General features: G+C 39.1%; 1 protein-coding gene across 1 annotated transcript; it reads right to left on the bottom strand.

Annotated features, from left to right (window-relative positions):
- Positions 1-6698: 6698 nt before the first annotated feature.
- On the bottom strand, positions 6699-13210 carry LOC102710428 (protein PHR1-LIKE 2-like). The gene is made up of 6 exons (XM_040526773.1): positions 12908-13210; positions 10336-10412; positions 10210-10264; positions 9151-9217; positions 8944-9013; positions 6699-7434 (listed from the first exon to the last, which is right to left on the bottom strand). The coding sequence occupies exons 1-6, from the start codon at positions 13089-13091 to the stop codon at positions 7126-7128; spliced, it is 762 nt and encodes a 253-aa protein (XP_040382707.1). The 5' UTR covers positions 13092-13210; the 3' UTR covers positions 6699-7125.
- Positions 13211-17215: the final 4005 nt, after the last annotated feature.

The raw sequence follows: 17215 nt of genomic DNA, 5'->3' as shown, positions 1-17215 counted from the left end.
TCCTCCAAATCTTATATAAAATGAGGCATCCCATGGCAATTTTATATGATTTAATAGGATCCATTCCTATGTTTCAAATTGTTCTCATCCTGCAAAAATTCATATATTTTTTCTTCAAAGCTCAACGGAGGCCTAATAATATCATAACGTGGCAAAAGTGGCAAAACAATGCCATGATATCATAACATGGGTCCTTTTTATATGGGCATCCTAGCCAATATTTATCATTTAACAAAAATATTTACAAGAGCAACTAAAACTTCATTAATCATTTAATACTTACATTTTTGCTTGTCAGGACATATTTTTTGAAATATCCCAAACAATGGCATAAATCACACTATCATTTTCTGTGATAAATATGATTGACATTGCATTGAAAATTAATTGTCATAATCTTCCCTTCACTACTATGTGTGTGCAAGGTATGGTCAAAACCACCTGTTATGAAGAAGGTATAGTTTTTCATGAATCCTTTTTTTTTAACTTTTTTACTGAATCCTTTTGTACCAAAATCAAAATCCTTTACCGTTTCACCTTTTTTTTTTCCTTAATCGTCATTTCGCCCCCATTCAGTGAAAATTTCTTTTAGATGGATATAGGCCGCGTTCGGCATGGGGTGTAAGTTAACTTATCCCTAGCACGAAAAACGTAGTAATTGATTAGTACATGATTAATTAATTATTAATTATTAAAAATATAAGATAGATTAATATGATATTTTAAAATGACTTTTCTATAGAAAAATTTTACAAAATTACACTGTTTGGCAGTTCGGAAAACGTGCGCATGAAAAACGAGGGGATTAAGTTAACTTACACCCCTGCCCGGACGAACGCGGCCATATTGGGATAGCATGGGCGTGTGAACTTGGCTAGATGATTCTATTGACCGAACTAAAAGGTAGCTACTTTGAAGAACTATTTTTAACAAAAGAAAAAGATTTCTTTGAAGGCCAATCCGTGCAGTTTCTGTCACTTGAAAAAGGTAGAACAAAGTTGAAAGTTAGGATAATATCCCCTTTGAAATTAGGAGATGGTGGAAAACGTAATCGATAGAGAAAAGAACATTGCTTTGACTGCCTGCAAGTTATTTTACAAACCCTTGTTTAATTTATTAGTTAATACTCCACTACCATCAATTACAATAATTTTATCCTATATTTGTCCCCTTTTTAGATCAATGGTTCATATGGCTCAACCTCTTAGTACCATCTTGGAATGAAATTTCATCGAACATATTGAAAGCGGTTTAAGGCCCTATTCTTTTCAGGCTATTCACCGGATCATTTTGCACCACTTTTTTAAAAAACATGTTGTCTCAAAATACTTCTTCCATTGACCACTTATTTTAAGGTTTATTTGCTTATTTATCAAAATGTTTAATTTATCCTTATTATCAAATCGATATTGCGGCAATATTCCGGCTCCATAATGTAAATCAAACGGGGCAGGCCTAAAACATTTCTCAGCTAGCTCACCAAACTAAAATAACGCTAAATCAATATGTCTAAATCTGTCATGCATACAAAATTGAAATAGATTTTTGTTTCTATTTATACTTATAAGCAAAAATTTAAATTTTCAATTTTAAATTCGGAGTAAACTTGGGGGCGGGGGTTCATCATACTTTATTTTACAACATTAACTTTTAGATCACTAAGAATACTATACACAAGTTTTATTCATAAATTATTTTTATTTGCAAATATATTGTTTGGTTTTTTCCTAAATAAGCCAAATAATCACATTTTATAGCATTCCAAGTAGATACTTTATCTCACCCCTCCATCCTGAAAATAGATGATATGGAGAAAAAAACTGCTACAATAGATACTCGGTCACATCTTCCAAAAATAGAGCCTCCTCCATATTGAAAAGAGAAACTTCATATTTAAAATTTCTCTCTCCTCACTCCATATGTTATCATCCAATCTTAATAGGAGAGAGCAATAATAACATGAGAGGACGTGATAACAAAATATTAATAAAATATATATGAAGAATGTAACATAAATGTTTCGTTCGAGTGATAACTGATACGACGAAAGAATATATTTTAGATGAACATCCAAATATGGATGATCAAATTTGGATAAGATATTAGAAATGCTCTTAGATTTTGGTTACAAGTGATCGAGACACTACGAGCAAGTGATATATGATCATGCAAGACATACAGGAACACAAAGGATCTATTATATGAAACCGGCCAGCCACAATACAACCAATACATACAATAGAGCAATAAATATCGAGGACAGAGATAAACATGAGTGATATTGTTGATGTAGTACCATTAGTGATGAAGGACAGATCGAAAATAAGGTGTGGTTAAGCGCTTCCTCATTCACCAGTATATCTAGAGAAAATTGAGAGATACACCGCATACATATTCACAATTTTATATAACAATTCTACAGTTTCTAGTAGTATCAAGATATATTGCGTTGAAATGCTTATGAAAATAAGATACTAATTGATATTTGTTAGTGTAGTTAAGAACTAATTAATAGTAATTGATAGTCTTTTTCTTACGTATACTGATTGTTAGTCTAGTACTACTATGGTTACTGATTGCTAAAACATGAATAAAAAACAGATATGAGGGTGAAGGAAGAAACAAGTTGCCTAGCATTAATTCCACACTATATATCATATTTGGGTGAACAAAAGCTAGAAAGGACGACAGATTGAATATTTTTATATTAGGTAACCCATTATCTGGAGTGAAATTTATATTGATATTTATTAGTAATTAATTGTAGAAAAAAGGAAACAATAATTAATTATCTAGAGCGCCATACTGCCATATCTTGCCTATATGGTCCTTCCCCGCTAAATACAAAAGACTTTGATTTTACGCACATATAAGATTAAACTTTCTATCACCCCATAGGATAGGAAGGACCATTTTTGTTGTTCATGATGAGCTGGCCATTGTTATAACCAAATAAAATACTTGTATTTTTTTTATTTGGATGGCTGTGTGGCAAGAGCATTTTAGGAATATTCCCAAATCCCTCTCAAGATGCGAGTGACCAAAGTATTTTTCTTGTTTTCTAGAGCCACATGATAACAGTGGGATGGGGTTTATTAGGTGTTAGGGCATAAACAATGGTAGACAGGGACTCATTTGCATGCATGATGAAGGTAATTAATTTGTGGTCCTACGTCAGCAAAATAGGTGAAGAAAGATCCGAGATGTTCGATAATATACTTCACATTTGAAAATGCCACTTGATTAAATTAAATCGTAACATGCCGAAAAAGCTCATTGGCGTGCATTCACTCGGCCTTCTCCTCGCAAGAACACTCTTATTTCACCAATATAAAGTTTACGTGTATATTGAGTGTGTATGTATAAAGTTTATAGATATAAAGCGTGTATGCATAATTTTTATATTATGAAGATTTTTAGAGAGTCTGTGTAGATAAAAATATATATATGCAACTTTGCGCATATATAAAGTTTTTATATATAATATTTATATGTATAATATTACATGTATAAAGTTTATATATACAGAGTTAGCAGGTATAAAGCTTATATATTCGAAGTGCACGTGTGCGATCGCGGATTAGACCGACCCTAACTTGCTACACACCTAGGCTCCAACCTTCAACAGATTCTATCCACTCCCCAGTTGTAGTCCTGTATAACGAAAATAGTGCTGTGGTATTTGAGATTTTTTTTTCTCAAATTTCACACAATGAAAAAAAAAGGGGGAAAAAAGTGCAGCCGGCTGGGCACTTGGGCCACACCACACACGGCTGTTCTGCCATGACCCCATTAGGCCCAGCCGAATAGCACAGGAGCAAGGATGGAGAGGCTCTTTTTTTGAATTTTGAATTTTATTTATTAAATAATTTGCAAATTTAATTTTACATTTCAAAAAAATCACAAAACTAACCTCCTGTCGCCCTCTGGGAGGGCGGAAAGGTGACGTGGCAAACGGTTAGAAACGACGGCACGGTAAATTTTGCATTTAGACCTTTTTTGCCCTTTGTAAGGGCGGTGTCACCCGGTAATTTTTCGATTGAACCGCGGTGAGGGCGGAAAGGTGACGTGGCAAACGGTTAGAAACGACGGCACGGTAAATTTTGCATTTAGACCTTTTTTGCCCTTTGTAAGGGCGGTGTCACCCGGTAATTTTTCGATTGAACCGCGGTTAGATACGCATATGTATAATGTATGTAATTTTCATATCACAGGAGACCTAAGGTCGAATCCTCATATGCTTCTACCAAGACTTGACCTCTAGTCTCCTAGATAGAAGAGTAGGGCAATGACCACTGAACTATGATAGTAATTATGATCAGACAATTACATATATTGTATATATACGTATCTAACTGCGGTTCGATCAAAAAATTCTCGTTTCAATAGAAAAATTCCCGAGCAGCACGGCAAATTTTGCATTTAGGCCCTTTCCTCCCTGTAAGGGCGGAAAGTGCTTAAATGCAAAATTTGCCATGTCGCCGTTTCGGGCTGTTCGTTGCGACTGAGTGACCGTTTGCCACGTCACCTTTCCACCCTCCTAGAGGGCAGCAGGATGTTTGTTTTGTGATTTTTTGAAATGCAAAATTAAATTGGTAAATTATTTAATAAATAAAATTTATATAGTCTGCCTACATTTATATGGATGCTAATGAATATATATATGAACTTAGGCAAGACTAGAAAGTCTTATAATATGAAACAGAGAAAATATCAATTTATTTAGGTTGGTTATGTTAACGAGCTAGCTCGACTTATCCCATTATCTTAACGAGTTGGCTTTGTTTATTAACGTTATCAAGCTAAAAGCCTATCTCGGGTTAGCTCATGAGCTAGCTCCTTACATTCGTAACGAGCTACATCTCATATAAATCATTTTTATAATTTATCATTTTCTCATACATATTAACATAAGAAATGACACTAACAAATAAATAACTCAATAAATATAATAGTTTCAATATGATTATAAGATTAAGCACTACTTAATAAGTCATAAATATATAAAATATAGTGATCTTATGTAATAACGAGATCTCTAGCTTGCTTCCTTGTTGCCTATTTGCTCTTACGAGTGCACGACAATACTTCTACAAGCGATGACTCCATTGGTTTGCTGCAAGCCTGCAACGCGTGACAAGCTTATATGTGCGTGAGGTTGTGTGGGAGGGCATAGGTCATGGTGCTTTGAATTTGTCAGTCTTAGTCAAGTGCTTGGCCTTTGTTCTACATGGCAATCCCCTTCTCCTTGGGGCTATGGTGTGGTGTGCTTGCATCGTAGTTAGTGCCATCATATTACTGTCAACCAACATTGATGAATCCTTAGCGTAGAGGCGACGTCTCAGTTTTCTCGGACGACATCATTGACACGATTTGCCACTTGACGGCGGTAGTCGATTTGTCATACTTTTATTTTATATTGGAAGCTTTGTATGTGATGACTTTGGCATGTTCTTAGTGAGGATAAAAAGTCTTGTATGAAACTACGAGTGACAATTGGAAAAGGATCCTCTGACTTAAAAGTCAGGAGACTCCTCTCACTGACATGTGGGCCCATACACAGTGGGGCCCACATGTCAGTCTCAATGTCCCTCTGACTTTAAGTCAGAGGAACCTCTTCCAGTGACAATTATGAGTACTAGAGCAGAATCCAAGTTCTGATCTTGCATGTTAAATGCTTGCATAATTTAATTATGATCGCTGAAATTATGTTGCTACTAAATTATAACTAATACAGTTGTTAATCATATAAATAGCTTGCTCTAGTTACTCTATTGTCATTAGGGTTTCACTTATAGTTTTGGCTACCGAAACCACGGGCTAGCGGTAGGGTGCTTATCGCTGATAATCGTGATAACTGTGGAGAAACAACATAAATTTGAATAGTACCATCACAGTTTGGGTGATCAAACCACGGGATATTGTTCAATTATCACGCAATATTACACAATTATCATGGCTTCTTTGGTAGTGGCGATAATCACGGTATCTGGAATGATAATTGCTGAGGTTTTCCCAATATCAATAATTGTGGTTATGGCGAGAGCACTCCAATCAACGTAATACTCGCCGTCATGATGCTAGTTATGTTTACTTATGGTAGCCATGTTCAATTCTACGGATGACACGAGTAGAGCAATGTTTGCGGTTCATGCTATGGAAATTCTCCTGTTATGTTATTGTACTGTACTTGTTTATTTTGGTTGGCCGATCTGCTTAAATCTGAAATATATAATAATTTTATTGCTTAAATCATATTTCTCCCAACAAATATTACATTTAGTGTAGGTTTTGAGAGGAAAAATCTTATATCAATGTAAGTTGATGCCATTTCCAATCTAAATATTGTGAGAAATTTTTGGTCCTTAAGAAGTAAAAAAGAATATATGATACCAATTTTTTAGCATAAAATTTTACTGCCTTCAGATACCTGGTACACAGATTCACCAAAGTTTTACGGTAGAAAAAAATATATATGATATCTCCTGGTACTTCTTAAGAATTGTGGATTGCTCGAATATTTTCCTTTCCTGAGTTCCAGTAGTCAATTAACACAATTTACCTAACTATAAATTTGTAGTAGTATTGACACAAAACAACAATATTAATATTTCACAAAAAAAACAATATATCAATCCAAGTACTGGCTGTACTGCTACATCAAAAAAGAGAACATATTACCTTACCATGTTGAGTTGCTCCCATTAACTTTCACTAACATATATGTGCATGGATCAGATAATCATGTGACTGTGAGATATCTATGTAATATGAGTTGCATTTGAGTGTTCCCAATTATATGGAGGTTAAAAACACACAAAATAAACGAAATGTGTTAATTGGAAAGTTAGGACTCCGGAATACAAGATACTACGGCATCAAGAAAGGTTCTTGATCTAAAGAAAGGTTCTTGATCTACTAGTCTACTAACCACAGGATATTAACAAAAGGTCAGTCTAGATTAACTGAAATAGATCAAGGTAAGAGCCTAGTTCTTCAGTACTAATCTAACTACTAGAAAGAGGACAATTACTGGGGGTCCTGCAAGATATTAGAAGGATTCTCCCTGGTTTTCTTTTCCAGGTGAAGCAGATCGTGGATCTTCACTTTATCTGACTATGTATCTCAACATGAATTGCGTTTTTCAGGCACCTTCTGGAAGAACAGGTCAGCATCACCTGGAACTGCAAATGGAGAGGATTTGCCTCCTGGGCTGTGCAGGTTGATCGAGCTGACAGAGAGCTGGTGGAAGATGGACGGGCTCAAGGGGTCTGCAGAGCTCAACATCACACCAGCAGATGATAGGTCTGGCAGATCATGGTCAGAGATGGTGAAGCCGTTCAGTTGCTCGGATACTATGTTGCATGCCTTCTCCAGTAGTGTGTCGATGTAGTTCTGGTAAGCGTCCATTCGGATCTGTACATGCCTCTGGACCTGATAAACAAAAACATGACGGTCAAGAATTGTAAGTTTGTAACCTCTCTGCAGTTCCAAATGAACATAAAGCAGCGGAGAATTTTGATAAAGTACTTCGTGTGTGCACTTTGTCAACTAATAACTAAAGCACACATGGCCTGAGCCTGAACCTCTATAAAGGACAGGAATTAATATCGAATTTCATATTGGTGTTTTAACTTCAATAAAAAAAAAAGTGAAATGTACCAGCGGTCCCTAAACTTGTATGCATATGTCATCTAGGTCCCTGAACTCTCAAAATGCATTTTTGGGTCCCTAAACTTGTCTAGAGTGTCATATAGGTCCAAACGGGCTCCGACCCACTCCATCCGCTGACGTGGCATGCTACGGTGGTGCCTACGTGGCGCCGACATCGCCCGACCACCACCCGCACTGTCACAGGCCAGCTATCTCCCACTCGGGCGCACACACATGTGAGAAGGGAACGAGATAGCACAATAAAGGAGTGGAGGAATCGAGAAAAGAATAAGAAGAGAGATATTGACATGTGGGACATACATGGCCCCACAAACACGTAGACGCCACCGTGGCATGCCACATTAGCGGATGGAGCGGGTCGGAGCCCGTTTGGACCTATATAACACCCTAAACAAGTTCGGGGACCCAAAAATGTATTTTGAGAGTTTAGAGATCTAGATGACACATCCATACAAGTTTAAGTATCGCTGGTGCACTTCACTCAAAAAAAAAATGTAAACTCTAAGTCTTGGATTGAAGTCTAGAGCAGCAGGAAACATAGTTCTATTTATTGTAAAAGTAAAGCAATCATAGTTGTCATATAGTCCCAGTCCCACTGATAGTTGTACTGTTGATTCTGCTACTTGGTAAAGACATTGCATAGTCTGTGACTAGAGAGCACTTAGATACTTCTTGCCTCCAAATCACATCCCACATCAAAAGTTACCAAATTGGAGTGACTGTCAAATGCCACTGGAAAGAGTTTATTCTTGTTTCCAGTTTTTTGTGGGGCAGCCTAGACTGGGCTTAACCGATTTTCATCAAGGTTAGAAGCATGTACAGTGTGAGTTTTACAAACTCAGCAGAGTTTGCTGAGTCCGGCAAGAGCCGGGGCAGAAACAAAAAAATCAAAAAGGAAACAGGCTACTCCTCACAGCATTTGAAATAGCCAGCCTCCGTCCAATTGATGATCTTGTCTCTAATTTCATTGAACACTTGTGTTGCTGACTTCCCTTTGTTTTCGAAAATTCTAGCGTTACGTTCCTTCCAGATACTTGTTTCCAGTTTTGATTGAACAGACTGCTTCAAGCTTACTCTAACTTTTATGGTCAACTAAAGCCCATAACACAGTTTGTTTATTTGATGTGCAATATTTCATATTTATTAGGAAAGTAGGGAGTGCCTAAGGAATGCGTCAGAACTCAGAACTACTTTGAAACAAAAATCAGCATTTGGTGAACGTGTCTTATTTCAACATTTTGAGGCCATTTTAGAGCAAAATTTACTTACCTCAACCTGTTCATGCAATTTACGTTGCACTTCCATCTGTGCTCTGAGAGCTTCTTTGACTTCTTGACTCCTATGAAAAAGTAACTGTACTTTGTAATTTCGGTCCAGTCCAAACCACACATGCCACATGCAACATAAATATCCTGACTAAATATAATGAGAAAGAATTTTTGACGGTTATGCTACATATGCAGCTACAAAGCTTACTCTTTCACATCTGGAGTAGGAACTCTAGGTGATAAATTTGCTCCACTTTGAGCTCCCAAAATATAAGCTGAAATTGTGGGAGAAAGCAAGATGTAACTAGATCTCATCATCATATATTCTGAGATTGAAAATAAATTTATAAATAGATCTGATGCACCCATGCAAAGAATGCAATGTAGCTATCAAAGTATCTCCGGTTAAGATGGAACATATATATCAAATAAGGAAGTAATTAGCAAAATGGACTCTTGGCGTAGGATCTGTGGACCGAATAAACTACATTTTCTTAAAAAAAAGTAATGCTTTACACATTGGTGGCTCTCAGAAGTAAAGCTCGAAAAGCCTTCTCCTGCAAAGTCCAAGTCCACAACTACAAATGATTAAAATTAGACAAATGTCAAATGTGAGCTGAATCTTCTATGTAGGAGGCTTCAAATTCATATTTAGGTCAGACCAAATACATGTGCCATGGGAATGCTATATTGATAAAATCGGTAGCTTACCCTAGCAGCTTAATTTTGGGGAGAGTCAGAAGGCCATGCATGCAATTAACAGTGAAGATGGCTGTCGATGGAATTTCAAGCTGGTTCCACCAGGGTCTCCCTTTACTGCCCATTAATGTGGTAACCGGGCTTACCGCCAGGGTGTAGTAACGGTAAGGGCCTGGTAACACACACCAGGTTAAAAAAATAAACACAAATTTGAATTATAGCAAATTGTGCCCCCTTTTCTACTGTTTACCACAGTACCCATGGAACTACCCTACAAAAGATAAGGTAAACCCTGGTTACTACATGTACCATTTTGAAGCCGGTGAACTAGAAGTACCTGGTAAACCCTGGCAGCTTGTTTCATGCACTTACATCTATACTTTTTGGATCACGTATTGGCTATTCAATAAATTTAATAATACAAAACATTTGTTAGTGAAGTGTTAATATGCTGACTCTGATGAAGAAGGCAAATAGAAAGCAAACCACCGATATGTCTCGTAGATTGCACTCCATCTGACAACTATGTCCATCCATGCTAACATATCAACATGTTTCTGAAACTTACCATCTTTTGACTGCTCTACCATCTCTTTGCCAGATTGCTTTCCTAATCTGTATTTCTGGTATGAGTAGAAAACTTAAGAAAATTGTTCATTTCTGAGAATGTGAGAGATAAATGGATGACAAGTACCTGAAGGTGGCTTTTTAAGTGAAATAGGGTGAGCCCCTTCACACCCATTGTCCTCATGATGGTTTTTGGTGTTGCTTCTGCAGGGTTAATATTATAATCAGCATAATAATGAGTAAATGACATGTCATTAGCCAAATGTCAAACTAGAATTAAAGACGCTTGCAGCCTAACAACTCTGGAAGGCATAGAAAAAAATCTAAGTAGCAGTAAGCATAACAGAAAAGAGCATTTCAGTACACGCAATCTGGCAGTTTAGTGTGAGATAGTGGTTGCAAACAGAAAGAACAGCATCAAACATAGCACAAAAGGAAGGACCTAAAGCAGCTAAGCTACCAACAAGCATTCTACCGCGATCCTTGGCCCCTGCCGCACACAAGGGATCCTCATTTGCAATTGACCCAAAACTAGGCCATACATTCAAATATCTTACCTATGTTGTTAGAAAGAATGACACTAGGATAATCGAATACTACAAAGATGTAGCAAAATAAGACCCAAGACAAGATCAAGAAAATGATAATAAATAAAGTGTAATGGTTAAATGATAACTCGACAGCAAATTGGAAATACCCATAGCCCTCTGGTAACAAATCATTACGTGGCACATCAAAATATGATTATAGAAGTTTAGATACAACAAATTAAACTTGCATGGATTGCGCTTAGGTCCAGGAAAGAGGACAGGCTTCTGAAAACTTAAGATAGGTGAACATAGTGATGGATAATGATTAACTAGAAAATAAATAATATTTAACTCTGGAGACCACACAGTGTGATAGCACATTTCAGATGAGTCAACTTAACTCATAAGGAAAATAGGGAATGCCTAAGCTAACTCAAAGGCGGGGCTATAGAAGCATTCATGTGCTTCCAGCTAAATCAATTAGTAAAACAAACTGAAATACTCATAGAAAAATCCAACAATAAGGGCTAACAGGCAACAATCAGTTGTCAAGGCTAACAGTCACGGACACGGTATATAATGAAGCTCAACCTCATGAATATTGAAGAAAATTTGAGCTTCCTATAATTCATTTGAACTCATGAAATCTGCCAAAAGGAACTGATCTATTATTTTTCTCTGAAAACTACTTAAGTTACACCGAAAATTCAACTACTGTCATGCCACAGCAACTTTCTTGGCTTAAGATATGACAACTTCGAGTAACCCAGTAGCAGGGACTACAACTTCACACATCTTGCTCAACCACATGAGAATCAGTAAATCTGTCTTATTAAAGCACAAAATCAGTCATCAGTACACTAGTACAACAATCAGAATCCACTTTCAAGTGAAACAACACAGGCTCGCATAAAACAAGGCAACAAGAAAAGGAACCAAATCATGTTGACCAGTATAATGTGCATCCGGAGCAGCAAACTGAAGCCTCAAACACATAAACTCCATGTGCAACTGTAAAAAGTTTGACAAGAGAGCAATCCATAAGAGAATAATCTTAATCTCCCATCCTACCAGCGTAAGAGCACCAGATTGCTCCAAACTGAACCGGCAAAGGTTCAGCTACTTCTACATTAACATACCCAAAATCCTAAAGCAGACGACAGGCGCGTGTTCAGGGACTAAACCAAACTCGTTGCACGGAAGCTCCCATCTGACACCAACGAGAGTATGAGAGTAGATGGCAGCACTGGAAACGTGAAGAAATTGGCAACATAGATAATCCTCCTCCCAGTGAGCTACCCACGCATTCAATTCATGTGAAACTTATCTCTATCTTTGCGCTTATGCTTATAAAACAAAATTTAAATTTTCAACCTTAAATTTGGAGTTGATTCTAGGGTTTTTTTTTTCACTGAAGTTTATTTTCCAACCTTAGTTTTTAGATCACTAAAAGTACCTATATAATGTTTTTCACATTTTTTTTGCAAATATGTGTTTGGATTTTTTCCATAAAAAATTAAAACTTACCCCCATGAGTCAACTCAGCAACTTGGAAAAAACAGTTTAGTACTACCTATGTTTCATAATGTAAGATGTTTATTTTTTTTGTTGCAGCGCTATGACCATTCGTCTTATTCAAAAATTTAGTATAAATATAAAAAATGACAAATCATTTAATTAATAATAAAGTAAGTCACAAGCGAAATAAATGATATTTCCATAATTTTTTGAATGAAACAAATAATCAAACATTCCAAGCAAAACAGTCAAACATTTTACGTTATGAAACGCATAATTTTTTGAATAAAACAAATGATTACACAGTGCAAGTAAAAAAATCAAATATCTTACGTTACGTTAAACAGAGGGAGTATGTGTTATTTCATTAGATGAGATGATACGTTATCTAATTTTTATAATAATTATTTCATTGTATAAATAATACGATTAACTAACAAAGTTAAAAATCTACTTCAATGTGAAATGATAAATTTCTATATATATTTTTTTAAAAAAATTAACGTTTAGTGACTCGTGAAATGTGTGCGCAAAAGCCGGCAAATAATCTCCTCAAAACGCAGCATGAGACATTTAATGAGCACAGGCGAAGTCAAGCAGTAGAGTGGTGTGAACAGGGAGGAGGAGGGGGGGGGGGGCGGGGGAGCTGACTGTCGGGCCCGCCGAGCTGGGCGACGGCGTCGACGAAGCGGTCGTGGAGGTCGGCCGTCCAGCGGAGGCGGGGCTTGGGGTCGGCCGTCAGCACCAGGCCCGTGACGGCACCAACAGCGGCAAGGCCGCCTCCTCCATCGGCATCCGGGCGGCGGTGGTGGTGGTGGATGAGGCCGGGGAACATCTCCTCGGCTCCTCGCCTGCTGCTTGCTGCCGTCGAGACGAGCAAGCGGTCGATCGTTTTGGTTTTGGTGGTTTGGGGATGGAGATAGAGATGGAGGATGAAGAAGAAAGTAGGAAGGAGTATTCGGTGGCAGGCGCTCACGGACGGGCGCGTCGCGACAGGGCCTCATCATTGCCATCAATGCGCAGGTACATGGCATGCCACACTTTCCGGTTCGCACTTGGGAGTTGGGACCACCAGACGGACAGGCACCTCCACCAAGTTAACCTAGGCCGCGATTGTTTGGATAAGCAGAGAAAACGTAAGTGATATATTAATATATAATTAATTAATTATTAATTATTAAAAAGATATAAAATATATTAATATGATTTTTAAAACAATTTTCTATAGAAATTTTTTTAAAAAAACATCGTTTAGCAGTTCGTAAAACGTGTGCATGAAAAATGAGGGGTTAAGTTATCCTAGGCCTCTTGCCGAACGCGGCCCTAGTATATTACTAGGGCCGTGTTCGTTTGAGAGAGGGTAAGTTAACTTACACCTTACCTCTGCATGAAAACTATAGTAATAAATTAGTACATGATTAATTAATTATTAAAAATATAAAAGAGGTTAAAATAAGTTTTTAAAAAAACTTTTCTTTAGAAAACAAAAATACACTGTTTACTATTTCGGAAAGCGTGCGTGCAAAAAATAGGGGATAAGTTAACTTAGAGGGGGCAACGAACGTGGCCTAGGGATGGCAATTTTGCCCATGGCTATGGGTACCCAACCCGATGGACATGGTATGGACGTCATTTTTTATCCGTTGGCATGTCCGCCCGAGATCCGAATATCAAATGGATAGTAGCCGGGTTTTAATTTTTGCTTGTGGGTAACCCGTACCCGACCCGATATATATATTTTTGGTTGACACAGTGACATGCACAAAAGTTGATTTTGGCCTATTAGTTTTCTCTTGGCCCAACTAACCCCACATAAACAATCAACAAAACCCTAATACTCTAGTACTTCATGTGTCCAACCCGTTCTCCATCTCTTTGTGGTCGTCTGATCAAGTCCAGTAGTGCAAAGGCATTCTCCATCTCTCTGTGGCCGCAGCGGCAAGTCTTCACTCATGCAATGGCTCAGGCGGCCGTCGACGGCGGCGGGGACTCCAAGTGTCGACCTAGGCGACGGGCGGTGGCGGCGGCAAGGACTCCATGCAGTGGCTCCGGTGGCTGACGGCGGCGGGGACTCCATGTGGCGGCTCTGGCAGTGGTTGCAACGACGGGGCATCCACACTCAGGAGGCCAACGGCGTCGGGGACTCTACGCGACATCCAGCTGTGACGGTGGGTACTCCACAGTACGCATGGCTGCGGCGGTGGGAAGTCCGCTCGATGGACTGGGCAGTCGGCTACGGCGGCAGGTCGTCCATGCAATGGCTAGTGCAACTGATTACGGCGAGGAGGTGTCCAAGTAGCAGATTAGAGGGCCGACGGTGTTAGCGGGGAGCAGGCGACCGGCTACGACGGTAGGGGAACAGGCAGCCTGCGGCGACAATTGGGAAGCGGGTGGCTGACGGGTACCTAGTGGGTACCCGGCGCCTGTCGGGTATGGGTTTGGGCATAGCGATATGCTCGCGAAACATTTCGGGTAAGGGTCGGGTACATGATTGCGGGTATCGAGTCGTGTATGTTCCTGCTCTACCCATACCTGACCCGACCCATTGCTATCCCTATATGACACTAGCATGCCTAAGGATGGGAAGGGGCGGGTTGGATAGGAACGGATCCGAACCTGGACCCGAATGGAGAAGCGGGTCGGAATCCATCCCCGTACCCAACCCGAATAAGGACCCGCAACCCGACCTGGTGACCCGCTCACCCGTATTGAGTAATGTCTCACTTTAATCAACACAACAAATAAAAGACAATGATGAATTCAACAAGAACAAAATTTAAATTGGATGGATGTGCAGTATTGTAGTTCAGTGGATTACGATAACAATGATGAATTCAACAGATAAATGGTTTGCCATGACAGAAATGTGGACTTAGAATTGGGCTTTTGCATTTTCTATGGGCAGCAATTTAATGGGGTCATAGTTTAATATACCCCTCTCGGGTCCACGTGGGTAGAACTCCATTCCTGTCCCCTCACCCGCCCAAATACGGGGCCCCGGACCCGGTTACCTGTGGGTCAAAATTGGGACTCGTCCCCATACCCATAGGGGCGGGTACCCACCGAGGACCCAACTCCGCGGGTGAAATTGTCATTCCTAAGCATGCCATGACAATATTCGGGTCCTTTGCAGTAACAATATGTTACAAATGACACTGTTTGAATTGTGCTCTGAGTCTTGGGCTACAGTGATTTGCGCTAGAACAGTGACCGAATACTATAGCGGCAATGCACTAATAGTACACCGGTATAATGTATTTCACTGTTTAGACCATAGTACGGTACTATAGGTGTGTTTTTTAGCCGTTTGATGGAGATCGGACATCCAAAAATATGGTCTAATGCAAATCACTGTAGCACCTCTGCATTTTGTTCTCAAATGCAGAGGATCCCATTCCGCCAAGAGAACGCTGCAACGTTAGTGTTGGTGGCGTGGTAAACATGTCACGCTAACCAGCTTGTATGGCAGCATTGTCTCATATGGTAAAAAAAATTATTCAAGATTTAGTAATAAAATTATTTATTAAAAATACTTAAAAGATAAAAAAGATGAGCTGGTTGGCTAGTGTCGTCTTGTTGTGGTCAATGTCTGCCAAGATGCAGCATGAAGAGGCTGAGCTAGAATGACATATCCATGGTTTAGGGAATTCATAGTGGGGGTACTCCCCGCAGCCCCCTCATCTCTCTCTCACCTTGTACCCCCTCCTCTCTCTCTCTTTAGATCCAGGGCGGAGCTCAGGGTAGCGACCCCGGCATCAGCAGTGACTAAGGCGACGACGGTGGGTGTCAAGGCACCAAAACGTGGCGGGCGTCAGGGCGCGCCAGAGGACCGAAGCTCACGAGGACAATGGTGGCGGCGCAGAGCTTGCGAGGATGACGATGCCGGTGCGAGAGGGGTGATTTGGGGGAGACGTGTGCCCAAGGAACACGACAGGGCCACGAGCTCTCCTAGTGCATCGCTCTAGAAGGTCTTTGCCACGCTCGAGGCAGAGGTTTCGCGGGAGCACGCGGAGCTCTGCAGGTCAGGCAAAAAAGTGTGGGTAGCACTCTCTCTTCACCGTGGCGGGCTGAGGATCCACGCCATGCACGTCGACTGTGAATGGTCTTAGTGTCGGATCGTAGAGAGCAATTTGACTATTCATTTTTTTACCTAACACAATTGACTTTTGCGCTTGCCTTTTGACTATTCATCCTATTCTATATATATATATATATAACTATTAATTATTTTATTTTATTTTTATTATAATAGATATTTTAAGTATGATTTATAATTTATATATTTATATAAAATTTTTGAATAAGACAAATGGTGAAACATAGATTCAACCGTCACTGACGTCAAATAAAAAAAAACAGAGAGTATATTCTACGGGTAACTGAGACTTTTTTTTTAACTCATGCACTTTATTTAGTAGAGAAGAGTACACGTGTCATGAGTAGTCCTTGACACCGAGGATTGAATTGTATGTACCAGCAAGATAACTGAGACTTACTGTTTGAGACTCTAGATACTCCTACAATATATTATCCTATAATTTTAGGAAAAAATCTTTAAATGCACCTCAAAACCCACCCAATCCCTTCCATACACATGAGAATACTGAATCCCTTGTGTGCTCTTAAAAATTTGTTTAGAACCCTTCATACCTCTCGCATCAAGTCTTTGCCAGTCTAGAGGTTAATTTGCTAGACATATCTATTATTCCTTGTGTGAATGGAGAACATGCATGGAATTGAGAATTAATATGTAGCAAGCTCTCTGATAAGCCAACTGTAATAAAATTTTATGCATGTCCTCCATTCTCAAAGGGCATAATAGATATTTCTAGGCAAATTGAAATATAAACTGTCAGTTACTTGACAAAAGGGGTAAGTAAGGGTTCCAAACAAATATTTGAGGACATATAAAGGATTTGATATTTTTCAGGTGTATACAAGGGATTGAGAGAGTTTTGA

The sequence above is a fragment of the Oryza brachyantha genome, chromosome 8, assembly GCF_000231095.2.
Source record: "Oryza brachyantha chromosome 8, ObraRS2, whole genome shotgun sequence".
Classification (NCBI taxonomy): domain Eukaryota; kingdom Viridiplantae; phylum Streptophyta; class Magnoliopsida; order Poales; family Poaceae; genus Oryza; species Oryza brachyantha.
Note: the sequence above shows the minus strand (reverse complement) of the source record. Positions and strands in the feature narration are given on the sequence as shown.

Bases quoted from the DNA above. Each gene is read 5' to 3' on its own strand.
- LOC102710428 (XM_040526773.1), bottom strand. From the start codon at position 13,091: ATGTTCCCCGGCCTCATCCACCACCACCACCGCCGCCCGGATGCCGAT. The intron at 10,413-12,907 runs GTCAGCTCCCCC...TTAACCCTGCAG, and splicing joins CCAGCTCGGCGGGCCCGACA to AAGCAACACCAAAAACCATC. The intron at 9,218-10,209 runs GTAAGTTTCAGA...CCACAATTTCAG, and splicing joins GGTAGAGCAGTCAAAAGATG to CTTATATTTTGGGAGCTCAA.